We start from the raw sequence: 23,355 nt of genomic DNA, 5'->3' as shown, positions 1-23,355 counted from the left end.
GGTGGAACCGAGGGGTACCTCATTTCGTCTAGTCAGTGTACACCCCTGACTCCAGTCACTGCCTTGTTTCAGTCTAGTCACTGAAAAAGTCGGCAAAACCACGAAATTTTTAGTATTTTTGCAGCATTTCGTGATTTTTCAGTCTAGTCAAAGTGGAAATGAGTATAGCACCAGCAGGTACCCTGCGAAAACCCTGGGTGGAACTCGGCTAACACGGCCAGGGATCGACACCCCCGTCCAAAGGGGTCCTCCACCCGTCCCCACCCCTTCCTTTCTCATCTTTGCGCCTTTTTTAGTCCGGCAGGGGATGCTGCCCGGTGCGGCAACGCGACTAAGGAAAAAAGGAAAAACAGAGAATCCGATTCCGATGTCGTTCCTGCCACTCGTTTTCCAATAAGGGCGCTTCCCTATCCCTGCCGGTGCCGAGACCGCGCACAGTGGGCCAGAAGACCGGTGGAGGCGGCTAAAATTCCGGACGCGTTTTGAGCTCCAGAGTCGCTAAATGGGACTCGAACCGAACGTGTGACCCCACCAATGGATTGCTCTCCGAACGTGGAATCCATTGGTGGGGTCACACGTTCGGTTCGCGCCCCATTTAGCGACTCTGGAGCTCAAAACGCGTCCGGGCTTTGGACCGCCTCCGCCGGTCTTCTGGCCCACTGTGCGGCTGGCCGCTGGCCGTGCAACAGGGGTCTATCTCTTATCGCGTTGTCACCGTCGCCACACCACCAGCACACTGATTCCGTCAGTCGTGTTCGTCGCTCTGTCTCTCTCACACTCGAAGGGTGTCCCGTAAAGGTGCGGGAGCTGAGACAGAGCGACGAAAGCGACTCACGGAGTCAGTCTGCAGCAAGCTCTGGCTCTGGCACGCTCACGCCAAAGGTGCAGTCTGAAGTACACCGTGCGCCCCGCATGGGACTCGAACCGAACGTGTGACCCCACCAATGGATTCCTCGTTCGGAGAGCAATCCATTGGTGGGGTCACACGTTCGGTTCGACTCCCATTTAGCGACTCTAGAGCTCAAAACGCACCCGGAGTATTGGCCGCCTCCACCGGTCTTCTGGCCCACTGCGCAATGCCACTTTTTCGAGGGTCACGTTGGGACTCGCTATAGTTTATCGCCCCCACCCCCCAATCTCCCGACCGCCATGTTTCCAGTGTAATATCTCTCGCGGCTGTCGATACACGCCGATTCACCGAAACGCAGCGCGGCCCGGCCGTTCGCGGTGATAGAAAAATTGGTAGAAACCATAAACAACAATCAATTTGCCGGCAAGCGAGTGGACACGCTGACGACATGCACCGACAGAGGGGCGCCCCGGGCGACGGCGGGGGTCGTCCGGTCGTCAGCCGCCAGACCGATTCCGAGAGTCGTTTTCGCGTCGCTCTGTCTCCCTCGCGTGGGTTCCTACTTAACATTTCAACTCCCCGCGCGACCTGGCAGGCAAGGTGGACGAAAACGCCCCCAGTACGAGCTGGACTCGAGCTGGAGCGGCGCACAGTGGGCCAGAAGACCGGCGGAGGCGGCCAAAACTCTAGGCGCGTCTTGAGCTCCAGAGTCGCTAAATGGGACTCGAACCGAACGTGTGACCCCACCAATGGATTCCTCGTTCGGAGAGCGATCCATTGGTGGGGTCACACGTTCGGTTCGAGTCCCATTGAGCGACTCTGCAGCTCGAAACGCGTCCAGAAATTTGGCCTGCCTCCACCGGTCTTCTGGCCCACTGTGGAGCGGCAGAGCGCAGCGCAGTCGTTTAGCGCTTATGAAACCGCCATGATGAACGGGCCTCCACATCGAATACTTCAAAATTGGATAGCCGTCGACATAGGCATATGTATGTGTGTGTGTGTGTATGTCTGTGTGTGCGTGTGTGCGGAGTCGTCGACACCATTGTGTCCGAGCCACTACCAAAGTAGTTTGTTTAGCCGGGCCCGCTGTCCGCAGCGGCTGTGTGAGAGAACGCCGCATCCATCTGAACGCCCCGCCCCGCCTAGCAGCGACTGCCCAAAAGGAGGCGGCACACACGCACAGACAGACAGACAGACAGACAGACAGGCAGACAGACAGACAGGCAGACAGGCAGACAGAGACAGGCAGACAGACATCCAGACAGACAGACACCTACCGAGACACAGAGTCGCGATGCCGCGACAAAACCATCAAGATTCTTGAATTGCAACGAACGTGACGAGAAGCAGCTTGATGTGGGGGGGGGGGGTGCAGGGCGGCCCCAGGGTGAGTTACACCGCCGCATTCAAGTCGCAGCATAGGAAACGTACCGCACTGGGTCTGCGGGGGGGGGGGGGAGGGAGGGAGAGAGAGAGAGAGAGAGAGAGAGAGAGAGAGAGAGGCAGACTGCCCGCCGCACACCAACAGAACGGCCCCGCGGCCAGCCAGCGTCACAACACGTGGCATAACAAATATCCGGACTCGCCGCGCCGTCGAGCGGGTGGGACAGAGACAGAGACACCCAGACAGCGGGGCGGGGCAATGCGACAATCAGTTTGCAAATGTGAGTGTAGCCCCGGGCTAATTGCAGCGGGAACCTCGGGGGGGGGGGGGGGGGGGGGTAGAGGGAGAGGGGGGGAGGGAGGGGGACAGGGGAGGGGGCTCCGTATCGGTGGCGCCCAGCATTGTTTCTTTTAGCTCTTTCCTGTTCCTGGTAAGCGCGGTGAATGTGATATACTTTCTCCAGTGGGCCGCGCCGCGCACTCCAGCGCGCCTCCAGCACGCCCACGCCAAAGGCACGCGCCTGCGCTTTCCGTAAGCAAACACAATCAACGACGCCTCAAATCTTCCTTTTTTTCGGAGGAGGGAGGCGGCACAGTGGGCCAGAAGACCCGAGGGGTCGGCAACTTCCCTTGGCCGTGTACGAGGGAGTATACGTATATTACCAGTAATATAGGTAATATATGTGTAATATTAGAAATACAAAGTAATATATAGTAATATAGGGGTATTATAGAGGCGAAATTGTGGTAATATGCAAGTAATATATGGTAATATACAGGTAATATAGCCACCGCGTACGAAGTAATATATGAGTTGCCGACCCCTCGAGAAGACCAGTGGACCCGGCAAAAACTCTAGACGCGTTTCGAGCTCCAGCGTCGCCAAATGCGACTCGAATCGAACGTGTGACCCCACCAATGGATTGCTCTCCGAACGAGGAATCCATTGGTGGGGTCACACGTTCGGTTCGAGTCCCATTTAGCGACTCTGGAGCTCAAACGCGTCCAGAGTTTCGGCCGCCTCCAGCGGTCTTCGCCTCACTGTGTGAGGGAAGAGGCGGTTAAGAGATGGAAATATTAGCGTGAAGGCTACGCCACTGCCACTGGGTTTTTGGTTAGGAGATGACGCATGGGGGAACGCGAGTTGCAGCATCAGTCTCGTTAGGCTTCTCTCGTGTGTGTGCCTGCGTGCGTCTGTGTGAGTGTGTGTGTGTCTGTCTGTGTGAGTGTACGCGCGCTTGAGTGACTTTTTCGGCAGCCGACGCCCCTGCCCCCGCCACTGCACTGTGCAGCCCGACTCGGCCACCTGATCTCGAAATAAGGCGCCAAAGTGGCTGGGCGGGCTGCAGGCTGCTTCCAGGCGGAGCCTCGTGTCTCTCTCTCTCTCTCTCTCTCTCTCTCTCTCTCTCTCTCTCTCTCTCTCTCTCTCTCTCTCTCTCTCTCTCTCTCTCTCTCTCTTGCCGTTCGAAATCCACCAGCAGCCGGCTGATGGCAATCGAGACAGCCTCGACCGTCGCGACACAGCGACACCCACGACGCGCGCCGGGCGGGACGTTTGGGACGGCGGGACCCCGTGCTGTCTCTCTCGCACTCATGGGGCGCCCCGCGAGGGTGCGAGAGAGACAGAGCGACGAGCAGCGCGCTGGAATCGGCCAGGCTGCGGTAGGAAATGGCGAATTTCGTTTTGTGCAAGGGAGGGCGTGACGGCGAAGGCGCCGCCGGACTGCTGGCCGAGACAATACCGCCGGCATCCGTCTCTGTCGCGCTTACGGAGCGCCCCGTGAGGGTGCGACCAGCCGCTCCCCTGCATCACGCGCCAAGACCGACGGCATAAAAAAGGAGAAAGATTACTGCGGCGACACCGGAGGCGTCCCGTTCGTCGTGCGTGCTGCGCACAGTGGGCCAGAAGACCGGTGGAGGCGGTCAAAATCCCGGACGCCTTTTGAGCTCCAGAGTCGCTAAGTGTAACTCGAACCGAACGTGTGACCCCACCAAGGGATTGCTCTCCGAACGAGGAATCCATTGGTGGGGTCACACGTTCGGTTCGAGTCCCATTTAGCGACTCTGGAGCTCAAAACGCGTCCGGGATTTCGGCCGCATCCATCGGCCGTCTGGCCCACTGTGCGGCGTGCGTGTCGACGCACTGCTCGCCGAGAAAGCAGCATGCAGGGCCTGCAGGGCCTGCAGCAGGTGTGATGCTGAAGCAAGTGCCGCCGTGTACTTTCGCTCAACCTGGGCAACAACAACAACACCTTGGCGTCGTCCGCGCCCTCGCACGCACGCCGGAAAAGTAAGGCAGTCGGGCGGTGGATGGACCGGGGTGGACCAGGATGGGCCAGCATGCACAGTGGGCCAGAAGACCGGTGGCGGCGGCTAGAAGTCCGGACGCGTTTTGAGCTCCAGAGTCGCTAAATCGAGGGGTCCTATTCAAAAGATCTTATCTGGGCGTTCCCCCGAAGAAAATCTTATCTTAAACGCATGTGAATTTTACATAGTTTGTTCATTTGAGAGAGCTACATATCAATATAATTGGTGAGTTTGATCGCGTGAATCTACAGATGGTAGCGAGGAGAAACCAAAAGTGCATTTAGAAATATGTTTCGCTTGCCGTCGTATTTATTCTGATTGATCAAAATGAGTGAAATTTGCAGGCGCTTAAGATAAGATTGTCTTCGGGGGAACGCCCAGATAAGATCTTTTGAATAGGACCCCTCGAAATGGGGCTCGAACCGAACGTGTGACCCCACCAATGGATTGCTCTCCGAACGAGGAATCCATTGGTGGGGTCACACGTTCGGTTCGAGTCGCATTTAGCGACTCTGAAGCTCACAACGCGTCCGGGATTTTGACCGCCTCCACCGGTCTTCTGGCCCGTGGGGTGGACCAGGACGTACCAGGGTGGCCGCCGCCCAGGCCGGCAATTAGACCAGCCGACTGATTACGGCAGTAATTTTCGTCGCACCCATACGGAACCCCCCATGAGTGCGAGAGAGACAGACTCTCGAAATCGGTCTGCGTTGACACCGGCGTGCTCGACCAGGCGCGGCACGCGGAGCCGGGCGGGGCGTCCGCTTGCTGCCGCAGACCGATTCCGAGAGTCCGTTTTCGTCGCTCTGTCTCTCTCGCACCTGTACGGGACGCCCCATGAGTGCGAGAGAGACAGCGCGACGAAAACGGACTCTCGGAATCAGTCTGCTGCTCCGGTCCAACAAGACCGCCATCCGTCCGGCCGACCCGGCCGGACATCCAACGTGCTTCTCCCATCCTTCCCCCACCAACCAGGCCGACTTTTTCACCAAGTTCAACCCAATTTCTACTCGACACTAGCTTACTATTTTTCAAACCTTACCAAGTTTCACACGCTATTTCTTACTGCCGTGCTGTTTCCGCTATTTTTTTTCCCTTTTCCAACTGCCGTGCTATTTCGTTGCATCATTTTAATCACAGTTTTCACAAAAATTTTCACCTATTTTTCGCAAAGTTATATTTTTTTGTTTTGGGCGGCTTAACTGGCCTTCCCCCATGTATGATGACGCTGTCGCAGCAGCCTGTGGAGGCGCAGGGAGGCGCACGGAGGCAGCCGACTGATTCCGAGAGTCGCCTTCGACGCTCCGCGCCTCTCTCGCACCTGCGCGGGGCGCCGCACGGGTGCGAGAGAGACAGAGCGACGAAAGCGACTCTGTGTGCGGGCTGCCGAAGGGCTGCCGGGGACGCGGGCGGACGCGACCAATCACGACTGAGTGGGCCGTCCGGTGCGCCGCGGCACCGCGTCTCCCCCATGCAGACCGTGCAGTACACCGACAAGTGCACCACAGTGGGCCAGAAGACCGGTGGAGGCGGCCAAAACTCTAGACGCGTTTCGAGCTCCAGAGTCGCTACATGGGACTCGAACCGAACGTGTGACCCCACCAATGGATTCCTCGTTCGGAGAGCAATCCATTGGTGGGGTCACAGGTTCGGTTCGAGTCCCGTTTAGCGACTCTGGAGCTCGAAACGCGTCTAGAGTTTTGGCCACCTCCACCGGTCTTCTGGCAAATCCACTGTGCAGTGTGGGGGTCGCAGGGGATGTAGGCCAGCAGGGCGGCGGGTTGCAACGGTGGGGCTGCGCTCGGCTAGGCTGCTGCACTGCTACGCTAGGCCAATACGCGGGTAGCAAGCTTCGTAGAGTGGGGTAGGTAAGGCTTCAGGGACGTGTGCTCTGTGCTCAACTCCAATCCAGTGCCCTTTTCCCCCCTTTTTGTTTTGTTTTCCTTGGTGTCTTTAAGCTTGGCTGAATGTGATAAGTGCGGTTTGCTCTGCCCTGGAATGAAGTCATTGTGATAATTTCCAGTGTGATGGATAGCTTGCGCCACGGCGTTGGCAGGGTCTGGCTGTACGGTACGGCTTCGCCACGCTCCGCGCAACCCTGCACTGCAAATACGAGCCAAAGCCCGTGTCATACATACCGGGCTGCTGTTCCGTGCCCAGTTCGAGCTACCAGTGAGTATAACACTCAATGATTTATTTTTTGGAGGTCTGTTTGCGTTCACACTGACCCGCCGCAAGGTGTCTGAAATGACTCCCCTGCAGCTCTACGGGGCGCGGTGCCCGCCCCACCCCACCTGTGGTATACAGTGTACAGTATACAGTAAACAGTGTATGAGCCCTGCAGCGCTTTCTGGGTCAGGCACACCCGCGGGGCTCGGGGGCTCAGGGCGTCTTACCCTGTCTAACCGTGCGCGGCACAGCGCAGCACAGCGCGGCACAGTGGGCCAGAAGACCGGTGGGGGCGGTCCAAATCCCGGACGCGTTTTGAGCTCCAGAGTCGCTAAATGGGACTCGAATCGAACGTGTGACCCCACCAATGGATTCCTCTCCGAACGAGGAACTGTGAGGGGATCAAGTTCTCAGCATAACTCGTATCCAACTATTTTCTTTGGAGAGACCTTAAACACTTCGTCGGGTTTAAGAGAGAGTGTAGAGTATTTCAGTGTGAACACTGTCTCACTTTGTCAAAGTGCAGGCCCCTCCCCGAGGTGGGAAAAGAAAAAGTAATACAAAAAGTGTCGTCGGGCCGCGCGCGCGCGCGCAACAGGAAAGGGGGAGGCTATAAAAATAAAAATAGTCGATAATGAAAGATACGAGGGCGGCAATGTCTCGCGCGCCGCGGTTGCGCCTTTCATTCATCAAGGTCCCTCCGCGACACGTGCGTGTGCGTGTGTTTGTGTGTGTGTGTGTGTGTGTGTGTGTGTGTGTGTGAGTACAACGCCCAGCCGCACACCTGTTCCTATACAGCGCAGGAGCAGTGCCGCGCGCAGCGTGCGAGTATCAACATGCACTCTGAAGAGATATGAGTAAGGATCAGGCCGACGAGCATTTGAGAATAAACTGTTAAAGTTTCAAACAATTTGCTTTAGTTAAAAATCCATGAATGAATGTTATATTACCGCCATTTCAATTTTGTGAATGTTTTTTTTTTTTGCATTTTGGATTTATTTTTTTTTGGCTATGCTGATGTTGTTTTTGCTTTTTTGAATGTTTTGTTTTGCTTCGTTTGATGTTTGTTTCTTTGGCTTGTAGGATGTTTGTTTCTCTGGCTTGTAGGATGTTTGTTTCTTTTGCGTGCAGGATGTTTGATTCTTTGGCCTTTTTTGATGCTTGTTTCTTTGGCCTTTTTTGATGCTTGTTTCTTTTGCTTTGTGAAATGTTTGTTTCTTTTGCTTTGTTTGATGTTTGTTTCTTTTGCTTTTTTGATGTTTGTTTCTTTGGCTTTTTTAATGTTTGTTGCTGTTGCTTTTTTATGTTTTTTTTTTGTTGTTTTTTCTCGTTTCAACCGTGTGGATTGCGCGCCCTTCCGGCGGGTGCCTAGCAACGCGCGACGTGGAGGTTGAGGCCCTCAGGCTGAGGACCGAGGGACCGAGGGTGCGACACTGGGGCCTCGCCGGCCTTGCAGACAAAGGGAGCCCTGGAGTGCTGGAGGCGAGGCTGGAGGCGTGCTGGAAGTCAACCGTGGCGCCACGGCCGAGCCCCCGCGAGCCCTGCGCCCTGGGCACTGTGAAAAAAGTCGTTTCTCAAACCTGGAAAATCCACTTCCAGCATAAGAGAACTCTCATAAAATATTCAAGTAAATTCACGTGTTGCAAGTGGTCACGAAACTATCTTTTGAGGGAGGTGCAAGCACGGAAGCGCCAGCGAAAATTCAATGGAGGTGTCTACGCGACGGATTGGCGCACGTCACAAACGTTGGAGACAACTTGGTTCAAGAGTTAAATTCTACGAGATTTGCCGTTCAGAAACATCCTGACTCATCAAACGTTTCTAATTTTTGTTTCGTCGAGGAGGCGGTTTCTTCGGCAGACCTGCACGGAGGGGGTCTGGCCGGCCGGCATGCTTTACAGTGCAGCCTGTGCGCATTCCTCGACAGCGGAGCGAGCGCGACCAAAGACAGTGCCGAGCAAGCACGCCCTCGGCACACCAAGAGCCGACTCCGGCAACCCGCCGGCAACTCGTCCAGGACGACTTGACTTTGCCGTGTCGAAAAGGGCCAAGCCCAGGCGCTCTGAATGTAGTAAACCACAGACGTGCGGGGAAAGCAGCGGCGGGGTCGCGCCCACAGTGGGCCAGAAGACCGGTGGAGGCGGCCAAAACCCTAGACGCGTTTTGAGCTCCAGAGTCGCTAAACGGGGCTCGAACAGAACGTGTGACCCCACCAACGGATTCCTCGTTCGGAGAGCAATCCATTGGTGGGGTCACCCGTTCGGTTCGAGTCCCATTTAGCGACGCTAGAGCTCAAAACGCGTTCGGGGTTTTCACCGCCTCCACAGGTCTGCTGGCCGGCGGTTCGAGGGTTCGTATCCCGACAAGGCGTTCGTTTTGTGTGCTTGTGCCTGTGCCAGCCTCGCTGGTTGCACCAGGCGGCGACAGCCCGAACACTGGACCTAGTCTGTCAGCCCAGCCAATAAGCAGTCAGGCTTGCGCAAGCCGCGTCGTCAAGTGCAGCCAGCCAGGGCCAGACATCTCTCTCTCTCTCTCTCTCTCTCTCTCTCTCTCTCTCTGCGCGCGCTCTCTCTCTCGCTCTCTCTCTCTCCGCTCTTGCCAACCTCAGTTCCCTCTAACTACATCCCTCGAGGCCTCCGAACCAAATCATGTCTAGGTCGTGTATTTCTTGCTAATGCGCCTCTCTGGCCATCTTTCCACGTCTCTCTAAACAAACCGTCCCTCTAAACCAACCGTCTCTCTCCCTCTAAATAGTACATCTCCCTCGAGGCCTCCGAACCAATACACAGGTCGTGCCTTTCTTACTAATGCGCGGGCCATCTCTCTACGTCGCTCTAAACAAACCGTCTCTCTCCAATCGCCGAATCTGTCTCTCTAACGGACTGCCGGCGCCCTCCGCGCCTCGAAGCAGGGCACAGCCACCATCAAATTTCTCTCATGACGCGAACGTGATCGAAGGGCCATCACTTGCATCACACAGTGTGCTCCATCTGTCTGTGTGTGCGTGTCTGTGTGTGCGAGGCCCGCACACACAGACACAAATGGCCGCAATACGTGGGAGGGCCTATAAGACTACAAGATGAGACGGTTTGGTGACGGCGAACATTCATCACAACGCGGTGAGCGTGCGAGTGCGTGAATGTGTGGGAGAGAGAGAGAGAGAGAGAGAGAGAGAGAGAGAGAGAGAGAGAGAGCGTGTGTGTGTGTATGTATGTGTGTGTGTGTGTGTGTGTGCGCGCGCGCGCGCGTGTGTGCGTGAGCGTTCCCGACCAGCACCCATCCGTCTCTAGAGGGCAAGACGCTGAAAAAGAGCGTTCGAATATCAAGCTAGACCCCTTTCCCGTTTCGTACCGAACGGGGGGGGGGGCACTCGGGTATGACAGTGTGACTGGTCGACAGACGGAAGCCCACTTACCGGGCCGTCTGCACACGCCTCCTCGAGGGGGGAACAGCTACACACATTCATTGTACAAAATTTGACCACATTCCACATTCAGGTGGCAAAAACGCCTGTAAGTAGGCAACATGTGTGGCAAAAACGCCAGAAATCTTGCACATTCTTGTACATTCACACAATCATTGTACGTAAAATTTGACAGTGGGTCACCCCTCGCGCCTCCTGCTTTGCAATTTGCGATTGCAATGGCGATTGCAATTGCGATTGTAATTGCGATTGTCAACCGCGATTGCGGCGGTTGCGACGACGACGACGCCGTGTGCAGCTTGTGCGGCCACCAGGAGGCTGAGTCACTAATCGCCCGCCTTGACGCCTCAGCGGTCTGTCTGTCTCACTCGCACTCACGGGGCGTCCGGGCGACAAGAGAGAGTGCGAGAGAGACGGAACCATACGGCCTGCCGGCCTAGCCTCGTGAAGGGACCGCCCGCCTGTATGACGGGCCTGTCGCCGCATAGAAAAGCAGACAAATCAGGGGCGGGGCTGTCTGCTTGTCCGTCTGTCTGTCTGTCTGTCTGTCTGCCGCCAGTGAAAACTTTCTAGGATAAAACACACGCCAGCACGGCCAATTCTTCATGAAGTCCTGCACAGTGGGCCAGAAGACCGGTGGAGCGCTGGTCAAAAATCCCAGACGCGTTTTGAGCTCCACAGTCGCTAAATGGGACTCGAACCGAACGTGTGACCCCACCAATGGATTCCTTGTTCGAAGAGCAATCCATAAGAGGTGTCACAAGGCCCAAGTTCGGTTTGAGTCCCGTTTAGCGACTCTGGAGCTCAAAACGCGTCTAGAACTTAAGCCACCTCCACCGGTCTTCCGGCCCACTGTGCCCTGGCGGCCCTAGCATGCATGCCTGCGACGTGAGCGAAAGCATGCACCGCAGCGGTCTGCACCGGGGGCTCCAAGATAAAGCAACGTAAAGCAATAAAATGCACATTTTCACGTCGCACGTACAATTTCCTTTACTGGTGACGCGACATTTCATTTTTATAGTGTGCCGTTCCCCTGGAGGTGACGCAAAGTGCAGAGTGCAGGCTGGCACCCCTCTCCAGCCCGCACTCTCCGAGTCACTCACCCCTTTCGTCCCCTGTCCTTTGTTTTGCTGTCTGTCTGTCTGTCTGTCTGTCTGTCTGTCTGTCCGCCTTGCATCCCCAGCCGCACCCCGTCCGCCCTCGCAACAGTGTGTACTTTACAGTGCGGGGGCCGCGGCACGTGCTTGGGAGGGGTGGGTGGGGGGTGAACTTTGGAGTGAACAGTGGGTGGAAGACCGGCGCCGGCGGCCAAAACTGTAGACGTGTTTAGAGCTCGCCCTCGCAACAGTACTCGAACCGATCGTGTGACCCCACCAATGGATTGCTCTCTCGCACCCTTTACAGAACGGCCCATGAGTGCGAGATAGACAGAGCACACAACCCAGCCGTCATAAACGCGATGCATGTCAATTGAGAAATTTGGCTTGCAGAGTGCGGTGGCAAAAAAAGACGCACAGGTAAATATATCGATTTTTTTCTCTTTTTGTTTTTCGAGTCTTGCCTGCGGGCATGAGGCCATCCATCCATCCATCCATACCTCTCCCGTTTGCAGTCGATACGAGTCAAGTCGGACATACTATTCCTGGCCGCGGCCCCGCGGCCCGGGCTGCATGCACACTGACTGATTCCGAGAGACCGTCGCTCCGTCTCTCTCGCACTCATGGGGCGCCTCCTACAGGAGCGAGAGAGACAGAGCGACGAAAACGAGTCTCGGCATCAGCTGCTGGACGGGTTAGGCCTCGCCGGCGGAGCCGGCCATGCACAGTGGGCCAGAAAACCGGTGCAGGCGGCCAAAACTCTAGACTATTTTTGAGGTCCGGTGTCGCTTAATGGAACTCGAATCGAACGTGTGACCCCACCAATGGATTCCTCGTTCGAAGAGCAATCCATTGGTGGGGTCACACGTTCGATTCAAGTCCTGTGTAGCGACTCTGGAGCTCAAAACGCGTCGGGAGTTTTGACCGCCTCCGCCGGTCTTCTGGCCCACTGTGCCATGCCCGGCCCGGCCCTGCGGGTCGCTGAACCCAAACACAGCCCCGCCGTGCAAAAGAGTACAGCGCACTGCTTTAAAAACGAGAAAGGGCTTCGCTGTCTCTCTCGCACCGCTGGCGCGACGGCCCGCGAGTGCGAGAGGGACGGAGCGACGATGAGAGCGCAGTTCGAGCTGCAGCGGCAATCAATAAACAGCGTAAGACGAAGCACGCGCACCTTGGCACGCACTGCACCGCCGCGTGCTACGCGCTGCAGTCTCTCTCTCGTCTCTCTCTCTCTCTCTCTCTCTCTCTCTCTCTCTCTCTCTCGGAGCGACCCTTCGACGCCACCCTCGCTCCTGCTTGGCGCTGCGGCGAGAGCCCTTCGGGAGGGTGGCTGTGGGAGGCTGCGGGGTGGCGCCACCCTCGGGAGGGAGGGAGAGAGATGGAGAGGAGGGGGGAGGGAGACATCCCTAAGGTGCAAGCCACTGTCAGAGAGCAGGCGCCGGCTCAGCAGGGTGATGACGCACTGTAAACAATCAGGAGCGCGCGTTATGAAAGCCCAGAGTCACTAAATGGGACTCGAACCGAACGTGTGACCCCACCAATGGATTGCCCTCCGAACGGGGAATCCATTGGTGGGGTCACACGCTCGGTTCGAGTCCTGTTTAGCGACTCTGGAGCTCAAAGCGCGCCTCGAGTTCTGGCCCACTGTGCGCCCCGCAACGCTCCGCTTCCTCGCGGCACTGCCGCTGCGCGCGTGCCAATACAGATGTTGTGGCAAACACTGCAACGCACCGCCACCCTCGCCGTCGACTCGGCGGCCTTGGAGACAGCGAGGCGAGCCGAGGCCGAAGTGCAAGACAGAGCGCACCAGCTGGGATGCGCAGGGCAACGCGCGGTACAGCGACCGTTAGAAACAAAAATTAATGATGATTTCGGATTGCAGTGCAGGTGCGCCGGTACGGTTGAATGGGAACTCGTTCCAGGACGCGTTTTGATCTCCAGGGTCGCTAAATGGGACTCGAACCGAACGTGTGACCCCACCAATGGATTGCTCTCCGAACGAGGAATCCATTGGTGCGGTCACACGTTCGGTTCGAGTCCTGCTTCGTGACTCTGGAGCGCAAAACGCGTGCGGTATTTCGACCGCCTCCACCGGTCTTCTGGCCCACAGTACACCCTTCGGTCCTGCCAGAGAGTCCGGTGGAATTGAGAATCCGTGACCAGTGGGATGCAAACGAGCGAGCCCCGCCCCGCCCCGCCCCGCCGCTCGTCGTACAGTGGCCCTGATTTCCGCCCTATTCAAATACCCCTCCCTCCCCAGACACAAACACAAGTGCGCGACGAAAGGCCTCGGCCACGTGAAGACGACCCACGGACCCATCAGCGCAAAAACGAGTCAAGGCACAACACTGCAAGGCTGGCGAGCAAGCCCACCCCCTGCCCCGCCCCCAGCCCCCCAGCACGCGTGGCCTGACCTCGTCTAACCGTCCGGGGTTCAATCCCCCCCCCTTTCCCACACAGACACATCTCGGCGGGTTCATTCAGTGATCAACGGTTACCTCGTTCGAGGGTTGACAGTTTCCAACCGGCGGCGACACGACACCACGGCCACCAAGGAAGCAAACTCAACCGAGAGGCCAGTGCACCAGCACTCGCAGCGGTCGGGCGGCTGCCCCAGTCTCAGAGATTTCATCGCATTCCATCCCCGCCCAGCATCGCCCAGTGTACCTACCTTGGTTCTATGGCGTATCCAAGCGAGCGAGGTATCCAAAGTCACAAAGCGGCGAGGCGGCGGCACTGCAGTCGTTCGGTTAATCCTCGGAGTTGAGGGGTTTCGTTGCTCGGATCACTTTGGGGAGGACGGAGGACGGGACCACGGCGCGCGCGGAAGGCGCGGAGGGGTGGGGGTGGTTGGCGGCCCTTAACCTCGGGGGTGATCGGCCGCGGTGAGGACACGTCCGCCAGGACACCGTCAGGACGCCGTCGAGGAGGCCGCGGCGAGGACAGGTCGCCGTCGACGAGTCGGAGGCGGTGACTCCTCACACGGCTGTCGGTTCGTCTCGGCGCCCTCGTGCGGCGCGAATCGCGAACCGAACGGAGGTTGGGCGCAGCCTCCCTGGATCTGGAGGTTAGTTTCCTCCCTCCGGCGACGGGCCGCTGACAGGCCGGCGGGGCGGCTCGCGAGACGAGACGACACCGCCTCCACGACGTCCACGGAGGGGCGGCAGGGAGCACGCCGACACGGCAGGCAAGCCGTCAGCCACGGGGACCGCGGGGCTGCACAAACAAGCACGTACGAACGCCCACGCGCGGCGCGGCGGGACGGATCAACCTCGCGCTTCGCGGCAACGCCATCGACTGACGGACCGTGCCGAGCCGAGCCGAGCCCGGCCCGAACCGAGCGCCGAACGGGGCGGCGGCGCGCCAGGGAAGGACGGGACGGGGAGGGAAAGGGGAGCGGCTGGAGCAGCGCGCGCCGAGGCGGCGGAAACGGGGCGCCGCTCCCGCGCTTCCGGGGAAGGCCGCGGCCGCAGGGGGCGCCACCTGCAAAGCGCCGAGCCGCCAACCGGCAGACAGCACGCCGGACGCGTTTTGAGCTCCAGAGTCGCTGAATGGGACTCGAACCGAACGTGTGACCCCACCAATGGATTGATTAGCCACTCTGGAGCTCAAAACGCGTCTGGAGTTTTGGCCGGCTGCGCCGGCCGTCTGGCCCACTGCGCAACCCCCTCCCTCGGAAACCGCCATCAAAAGGCGAGAGAGACAGTCGTTGGTTCCACTGAAGTACTCGCCATGCCGTACTTACCTTGGCTTCCTCGTCGTTGCGGTCGTCGAAGGGCACAGATGCTGGCAGTCCATCGGCAGGGCCTCCAGGACGACGGCGAGGTAGTCGCGAAGGGCAGGTCCAGGATGCGGAGAACACGCCCGCAAGGCCTCGGGGCCCGCAGCCAGGACAGCGTAGGCAACGTCCACCAGGGTAAACAAGTACAAGAGTACAGGTAGCACTTTTTGTCTACCCTTCAGCCCACCACACCACCATGTTACCAGATTTAATATTTCAGCTGGGAGTGTGCGCTAGGTCTGGAAACAAAGTGCCACAAGGTAATAATTTTAAAATCGGACTTTATTTATTTTGGCGTTGTAGCACAGTGATTAGAGATAAAATTCAGCCGGAAGATGACTCTTGAACAGTTGAGACATTTAAATTTACAAATCTGAGTTCATTTGTTACAGTTTCTTTGATTCTGCCTGCATTGTTTCACTTCATTTCACAGTTACACTAATAATTTGTACATCATCGTAGGGCTTGTCCGTCTTGGGGTTGGTCTTAACATTACTGATGTTCTGCACAACCTCCATCCCTTTGACCACTCGGCCAAAGACAGTGTGTTTGTTGTCCAACCAAGGCTGAGGGAAAAAAATAAGTTGTTATAATGTGTCTTTTGTACACGGTTGAAAATCATCACAAGTTAAAATTAAATAGAGCAACACTTACTGTTGGAATAACAGAGATAAAGAATTGACTTCCATTGGTATTTGCTCCAGCATTTGCCATGCTCACAGTGTACGGGCGATCATGCCTCAAGTTAGGTCGAAATTCATCCTCAAATTCTCCGCCCCATATACTTTCACCTCCAGTTCCCGTTCCTGCAACAAACAAACAAATTTATAAGTTCAAAAAAACTAACTTCTTTTTTATTCAATAAAATAGCTGAGAATGGCCGGAATGAGTTGGCTCTCAGTTTCAGTTAAACATACCTGTTGGATCTCCGGTTTGAACCATGAAACCCTTGATTACACGATGAAATATGTGACCATTGAAGTAGCCATTCTTGCTATGAACGCAGAAGTTCTCAACTGCTTTGGGACATTCTAGGAACAATTTGATGTGAATGTCTCCCATTGCAGTATGAATAATGGCTGTTTCATAGACCCTTTGAATACCTAAAATTTAAAAAAGAAAAATGCATATAACTTGGGCTAATACTGAATTGACATTGTCAATTGTCAATACAAAACTTTATCCTCAAATGAAATACCAAAATATGATCTCACCTGTGGCTTCTGTTGCAGCGATAATATCATCTTTAGATGGTTTCTCATTGAAAACATCTCTCTCGTTGTCATGGCTTTTTGTGTCGTCAGGGGCATTCCTAAAACAAAAATTTCATTCAAGCAAACCTCACAAAATGAAGAAATGAAGAAGAAGTGTTATTATCTTGCAAACAAAATGTCCTTACTTTGTAAAGAGGTAAAATCTGTTTTTCTTGTATGCAGTGCAAAACAATGTTGGATCAGACTGAACATTATCCAAGGTGGGATTTTCTGAAGCTTCAAGTTCAACAGTCACAGCAGCTTTTGTCCTACGAGCACGGCCCTGAGAAAAAGAATGATATGGAAAATAAAATACACAAATAGGAAAAAGCCAATCACAAACAGCGAAATCTTTACCTGGAAAAGGCCAATATGAAGCGGTCGTAAATTTTCAGATTTTCCAATAAACATAACACACCGGTTGGTGTAGGTGTTAACTAACTTAATTCCCAGCATAGTAGTGTACAAGATGAAGTGACCACTTTCATCATACAGTATATTGCCAAATGTGGGAGGATCAGCCTTCTCCAGTTCTCGTTCTGTTGCTAATCTCCTATTAAATTCCATGTTGGGTAACTGTTGTTTAGCTTGATGCATTTGTACAAAACATGACAGTGATTCATCATACACTCTACTCAATTTTCCACTCAGGAAATTGAAAATTCGAACCTTCAAAGAAAAAAAGGTTTAGAGAACAAATATGTAAAAACATGTCAAATCAATGAATAACTCAGTAAGGATGAATTGAAAATGACAAACCTTCCGATCTGCAGAGAGTATGGCCATTTTATTTCCTTGAGGAGGGAAAGCAATGCTAACAGGATATGTCTTACTCTTGACAAAATCAAACAAGTCAGTGTCTAACTTTGAGTCAAAAGTGACATTTTTAGGAAACTTGTAATCAGTTTTAGGGCCTGTCCAATACTCCACAATACCTGTCTTGTCTGCAGAAACAACAATGGATAGGGCAGCATTGTACTGAAACAAAACAGGTGTATAAGAACAAGCTTTCACAATTAAAAATGCAAATATTGTAATTCAAGTAAGAACCTTAAGCCACATACTTTCATGCAGACCACTGGTTTGGTGTGAAGTTTATCCAGTATGTGCAGAGGTGTACCCTTCCCTTGGCCATCAAATACATAGATTTTGTGGCTGCCTGCTTCCGACCTACAGAACAAAGGTTTCAAAAATAAGCTGGAACTTAATGAAAACTGGTTGGACATCAAAGACTATCATTATCTCATACATACACAGCCAGGGCGTTAATGGCATCGCCAGGACTATGGATCCATTCAACTCGATTGGGAGCAAAACTCAATTTTATCATGTTGATCATATCTGCAACAATCCAATATAGTACCCACATAAAAACAAAATTTCATTTTTTTAAAAAAGGAACCTTTGGGGAGGTGCACAAGCCTACCAAAGTTGACAACATCAAAAATTTTTAAAGCCTTGTCTGCCCCACATGAAACAAATAGTGTTCCATTAGCATTTGCTGCAACATCCGTGATAGTATCAAGGTGGCTTCGGAAATGTTTGACAAATTCGATTGACTCTGGTTGTTTCTTCCAAAATTTGATGTGGCCCTCACAGCTTGCAGTTATAACGAATTCTGTCCTGAAAACAAAACGGGGGGGTTAAAGAGAAAGTGTTTACGAGAAGATAAAATTACTGAGAATTTCAACTTACTTTGTGACAATGACATGAGTGATTACATCCCTATGCATGAAACTCTTTTCATAGACCTCGGAGCTTGGCAAGTTGTCAAGGTAAAGCTTTTCGTACTGAAGAACTGAAACATACAAAAAACCATAATCAGTGTCGAAGGACCCCAACAAATTGAAGGTTATGTATGTGTGGAGAAGTGAAGACTGATGCCATGTTGAGTCGTCTGAGCGACTGGGACAAAATATGGAAACGCTTCAAGAGATGAAACAAGCCCCATTGTTCCCAAGCAAATGACAACTTACTCTTTTTGCGCTTGGGTTGAGCGGCTTCGCTCGGCATCGGGCCGACCCAGCCTTCTCGTCGTCGCCGTCGCCGTCATTGTCATCGAGTTTCGGCTTCTTGGAAGGTTCGCCAGAGCCACTTTCTTCCGCCATGGCCCCGCGGTATCAATGCAAAATCCTCAAATACGCGTTTCAATTCAAAAACACGCTGACAGTTGCGTGTTGTTGTTGGTTACTTGTTGGTTAACATCACTTTTTAAAATTTCTCGCACACTGATCGATTGTCAAACGAATGTCGATACATCGATCCATAAGCGAGGGGTCGCCAACGAAACGAGATCCACCTAACCTAACCTGGACAGCTGTCACTAGTTTCTGTGTTTTTTTGATTTTGCATGTCGTTCTCTTTAGTAAAACTGTCGTCAAGACTCGATATCCACAATGCGGGTGCTGGGCAGATACATGCGGATGCCCGCAAAGCCCCGCAAAAAGCCCATGTCTCTGTCAGCCTTCAAGAAAAAGGTTTGTTGTGGAAAATATAGGATGACCTTAGCCAGATTCTTTTTAAAGCAATGTTTTTCTTCGTTTCCTGGAAACGCAATGCATTGATTCATTTCCTCACTAAAATAATTTTTAGAAACCTGTTTTCTGGCACGTTTTGTTATTTTTCTGTTCTGTGTATTTTTTGTACCATGACATACCTCTACGTCTCCTCACTTACGATGCAGTTGTTTCTTGTCTGTTCATTGGTTTTTCATTTTTCTAAATTTTAGGTGAGCGGTATGTTGGAAACAATTTCAAGACTAGAGACTACAGAGAGAAGTGAGGCTTATGGCTACCTCCAGAACTGTGTCAATGTTCTTGGTGTTCACAAACTAGGGCTTAATCGTAAGTACACGCAATGAAGATATTTGTTGGCTTTTCCCTATCGTATCTCACTAATCCATTTTATCATTTCTAGTTGCCGATTTAGCCAGTTTAAATTTAAAACCAGATTCTGGAAACTCCTCCAAAGCACCTTCAAATGAAGAAAAGGCTAGCCCAGTTAAGGTAAATAATATTTCAAACTTGCTATGCAAAGGATCACTCCAGCTAGTGAGTGGGTTCGTTGACAGTCTTTTATTTTTTTTGCTTTCAGGAAGTGCAAGTTGCATCCGCTACATCATCATCGATTCAGGTTTCTGTCATCAGTAGAAATGAACGAGTTAATGTCATAAGTTATAGCAAAAGTGATGCCACTCCTGCCTCATCAGACAAAAGCAATTTGTCAAAACCAGAATCTTCCAAAGTTACTGAAAGCTCAAGCAAAACAGATAAAATATGCAATGAGAAGCCCACCAAACCAGTCACAGCTTCAACAGACAACCCAAGAAAATCAGTAGTCTCCAAAGCTGCGTTATGTGAGGACCAAATTGCCAGTGATGATCATATTTGCTCCGAGGACAATACTGCCTCTGATGTCGAACCAGCCACATCAAATCAAAAAGATCAGAAAGAAAGAGAAGCTCCTTTACCTTGTTCAGAATGTGGTGCCAAAGTGAAGAGCCGCCGAGCAATGTTAGCTCATCTAGACCGTCATGTCTCAACTCCTGTCTCCTGTCGAGCTTGTCGTAGAAGTTTCAATACATTGTTGGCTCTTGATTTTCATTTTGAAGATTTCTGTGTCAGTAAAACTCTTGTTTGTCCACAATGTGAGGAGGTATGTATCAATATTTCCCCATCATGACTTCAGTCATGGATTATTATTGCTAACTTCAATTACGTTCATATTCAGGTTTTTTCCTGCCGCACACATTTCAACAATCATGTTGAAGGTCATAACCGCAACAACTGCCAGATGTGTCCTGCACTCTTCACAAATCGCAAAAACCTTGTGGTCCACATGGCAGATGCCCATAATGTTGTCATGCTTGCTGATGCTGCTTTTGTTTGTAACATACCAGGCTGTGAGAGGCGGTTTGTTAAAAAGTCCACACTTCATCGCCACTTGCAGGTAAATTACCCTTTTGGTTATATTCTTTACAGCTAAGGTTTTATTAATGTTTTTGGTGGGATTAATTGATTTTTGTTTTGTGCTCAGCTTCATCACACCACTGAAGGGCAGATAGTGTGTATCACATGTGGTACATACTTGGAAGATGAAGAAGAGTATAAAGCCCATACACAAACTCATAAATTGTTGACTTGTGAAGATTGTTCAGAAACCTTTACTCGAAGGCAGCAGTACCTGGTTCATATGGCTGTAAGTTTTGCATTAAGATATTGAGGTTTGCTTTCAAAATTGCCTCAGTTTAATGCAGTCTTATTGATTTACAGAGCCATGAATCATCAAAATATAAGTGCATCACTTGCGATCAAATACTGCCAACAAAGGCACGAGTTCTTGAGCACAGAAAAGATGGACATCAGGTTGAAGGGCTTAGTGTAGACTTTGCATGTGATAAATGTGATGAAAGATTTCACACTTCTGCAGAACTGAGAGACCACTCCCATACCCACAAGCGTAAGCACTAAATAATAATAATAAAGTAATTGCTGTTTTTCTTTTTTAATTGTTTTTATTTAAGTAAAATTCTTTCTTTCAGCACCTGGAGCTATATCATGTAAATACTGCTTCAAAACATTTTCCACTAAAAAAGTGTGCAACAGTCATATGCGCAATCAGCATGGCATTGTTGTGGAAAATGGTTGTGAAGCAAGTCTTATCTGTGATCAATGTGGAAAGCAATTTAGGTCACCTGGTTTACTATCTAAGCATTTAAGTCGTGTTCACAGTGAGCAAATATACAGCTGTTCCTATTGTGATCATAAAACAAATAATGAAGTTAATATGAGACGCCATCGAGCTCTTCACACTTCTCAAGAACAGCAGTTTGTTTGTGACCAATGTGGAGCTTCGTTTCAGGTATTGAAATCATAAATACATACATATCTTTGCCTCTACGGCCTCCGCCCCCTTTTCCTTTTCTTTTGCATCTGAATTAAAACAAGTCTTCCTTTGTTTGCAGGCACTAAGCACTCTCAAGGACCACAACTTGTTTGTCCACTCTGATGAAAGGAATTTCAACTGTCATGTCTGTAATAAGTCCTTTAAACGTAAAAATGATCTGAGGAGGCACTTCCGCTCTCACTCCAATGACCGCATGTATGTATGTCATTGCAAGCAGTCATACAAATTTATGTCCCACCTGCGCCGGCATCAGGAGACGGCTCACAAAAGCGTGCCAAACAGCAGAATAGTTCAGCGTCTGGTGAAAGATGCCAGCGGTAACTTGGTGAAAAAGCCAAAACCTGTTAAGGAAAAGAAAATTTGTAAGAGCAAAAAAGGAACGCAAAGCAAGTCAGACATATCAGAAGCTCAAGAGCAATTTACAGATGATCCAGTGGGTGTAGTGCAACATGAAAACCCTGGTGTGCAGTTATTGACTGTAAACAATGATGATCAAGTGGTTGCCATGTCTGTGTCAGATCTTCCAATTTCTGATCAACATGTTGATCCCTACAACCTGCAGGTAACTAATTTTGAAATCCTCTCTGTTCAAGATTTATGAGAATTCATAGCAAATCAACTTCTAGTTGATATTATTGCCATTTTCTAAAAAAAAATTTATTCAACTTTGCAGGTTGCCTATGATGGCTTGAACTATTCAGATGCCAAGACTCAGTTGGTCTATACCTCGACTCCACCTGGCTCCCATCATGTTATGTCTCTTCAGCTTCCACAGTTTGAATTGGTGGAACCAATGCCTTATGACGCAGAATCGGTCATGGATATGAGCACCACCTCACATGCTGATATAAACAATCACCACGGGCCCATGCTGATGAGTATCGCATCCAGTGAATCATCGTCTCAGCCGGTCATGACACTGATAACTGGCCTGGAGCACAATACGCTTTTCACAACACAAGCAGACATCGGAACAATGACGGACCACAGCAATGTTTATACGGACAGCTTGCTGCATGCTCATACATCAGTTGCTCATGTCAAATCTGTTGACAGTTTCACAGAAGCTCATGTTTTGGATCCCAAAACAAGCCAAGCTGACATCAGCACAATGACAGACATGTACAATGTTTATGATTCGCCAGCCAATATGTGTGTAACCCAACAGCAACACCACCACCATCCACACCACCCTCATGAGTTAGCACCTCTGAGCTACACACCCCTTGATCCTTGCCATAGTATTCTTTTACCACCTCATCAATCATGGCACATCTCTGAAGATTCTAATTTGGCTCAATACTCAACTTGTTAGCAGTATCTCTTTTCAAATTTGTAACTGTGAAGCTTTTTTTATTGTACTGACTGATTTTTACAATCTTATTGTAAATATTTGCTGTATTTTTATTATTTTATTTATTTATAATTTTCACTCTTGTCAATTTCAAGAGTTTGTTATGTGTGACCTGCAGGAAAGGTTGGTCAACTGATCAGAAATATCATGTTCATTTGAATATTAAATATACCTTCTCCTTCCATGTTCTTTGAATGAGGAAGGTGTGTTTATTAGATCAATCTACCTCCAAAATCTGAATGTGTCTCATTTCTGTGTGTGGTGCCCTACATTTAAGAACTGTTGCTGTTATATTGTTACATTTGTGCCCTGTAAATTTTGTAACTGTTACCTTTGCATTGCTGTGTATCCCATATACAGCTCTTCAATAAATGCTGATTTTCTATTTTTAAAAGTGCTGGCTGGAATCTTGAGGAAATATTTTTACAACCCTACAACCCGCCTGAAAAATTCCCCCCGCGAGCACCGCGCCCGATTCAGTGGAGGCCCAGTGGAAGAAACTTGACCCCTGGCGTAGAAGGTGGGCAAGACTGCAAGACGCCCCACTTTGCCCCTGTACGCAGCGGCACGCAGGCCAACAGTTCTTCTTTGCCCCTCCCCCAGGCCGGGCCTGGATCCACCGCAGATGGATTGCGGTTTCTTGTTTTGTTTTTGCTGTCGATGCACAGTGGGCCAGAAGACCGGTGGAGGCGGCAAAAATTCTGGACGCGTTTTGAGCTCCAGAGTCGCTAAACAGGACTCGAACCGAGCGTGTGATCCCACCAATGGATTGCTCTCAGAACGAGGAATCCATTGGTGGGGTCACACGTTCGATTCGAGTCCCATTCAGCGA

The 23,355-nt window shown here is 51.7% G+C and overlaps 3 protein-coding genes across 3 annotated transcripts in view; 1 reads left to right on the top strand and 2 right to left on the bottom strand.

Annotated features, from left to right (window-relative positions):
* LOC117647938 (protein shank) overlaps positions 1-14,495 on the bottom strand; it is a 102,566-nt gene extending 88,071 nt beyond the window's left edge. Inside the window, exon 1 of the mRNA XM_034389935.1 lies at positions 13,902-14,495. The gene's annotated coding sequence lies outside the window, so the exon portion shown is untranslated. The remainder of the gene's footprint in view (positions 1-13,901) is intronic.
* Positions 14,496-15,272: 777 nt separating this feature from the next.
* LOC117648136 (peptidylprolyl isomerase domain and WD repeat-containing protein 1) lies at positions 15,273-18,506 on the bottom strand. The gene is given in 13 exon segments (XM_034390386.1): positions 15,273-15,577; positions 15,666-15,817; positions 15,929-16,114; positions 16,226-16,323; positions 16,411-16,547; positions 16,622-16,933; positions 17,024-17,242; positions 17,329-17,434; positions 17,518-17,605; positions 17,691-17,887; positions 17,960-18,062; positions 18,241-18,289; positions 18,292-18,506. Coding segments are annotated over 13 exon segments (1,872 nt in total). The 5' UTR covers positions 18,373-18,506; the 3' UTR covers positions 15,273-15,433.
* A 29-nt stretch (positions 18,507-18,535) lies between these two features.
* On the top strand, positions 18,536-22,920 carry LOC117648135 (zinc finger protein 271-like). Its single transcript, XM_034390385.1, has 10 exons — positions 18,536-18,741; positions 18,993-19,107; positions 19,181-19,269; positions 19,358-19,918; positions 19,994-20,212; positions 20,300-20,461; positions 20,536-20,722; positions 20,805-21,124; positions 21,228-21,731; positions 21,843-22,920. Exons 1-10 carry the CDS (start codon positions 18,661-18,663, stop codon positions 22,482-22,484), a joined length of 2,880 nt encoding a protein of 959 aa, XP_034246276.1. The 5' UTR covers positions 18,536-18,660; the 3' UTR covers positions 22,485-22,920.
* Positions 22,921-23,355: the final 435 nt, after the last annotated feature.

Source organism: Thrips palmi, unplaced genomic scaffold (genome assembly GCF_012932325.1).
Source record: "Thrips palmi isolate BJ-2018 unplaced genomic scaffold, TpBJ-2018v1 HiC_scaffold_3, whole genome shotgun sequence".
In the NCBI taxonomy this organism is placed as follows: Eukaryota; Metazoa; Arthropoda; class Insecta; order Thysanoptera; family Thripidae; genus Thrips; species Thrips palmi.
This window is presented reverse-complemented; position numbering and strand designations above follow the sequence as displayed.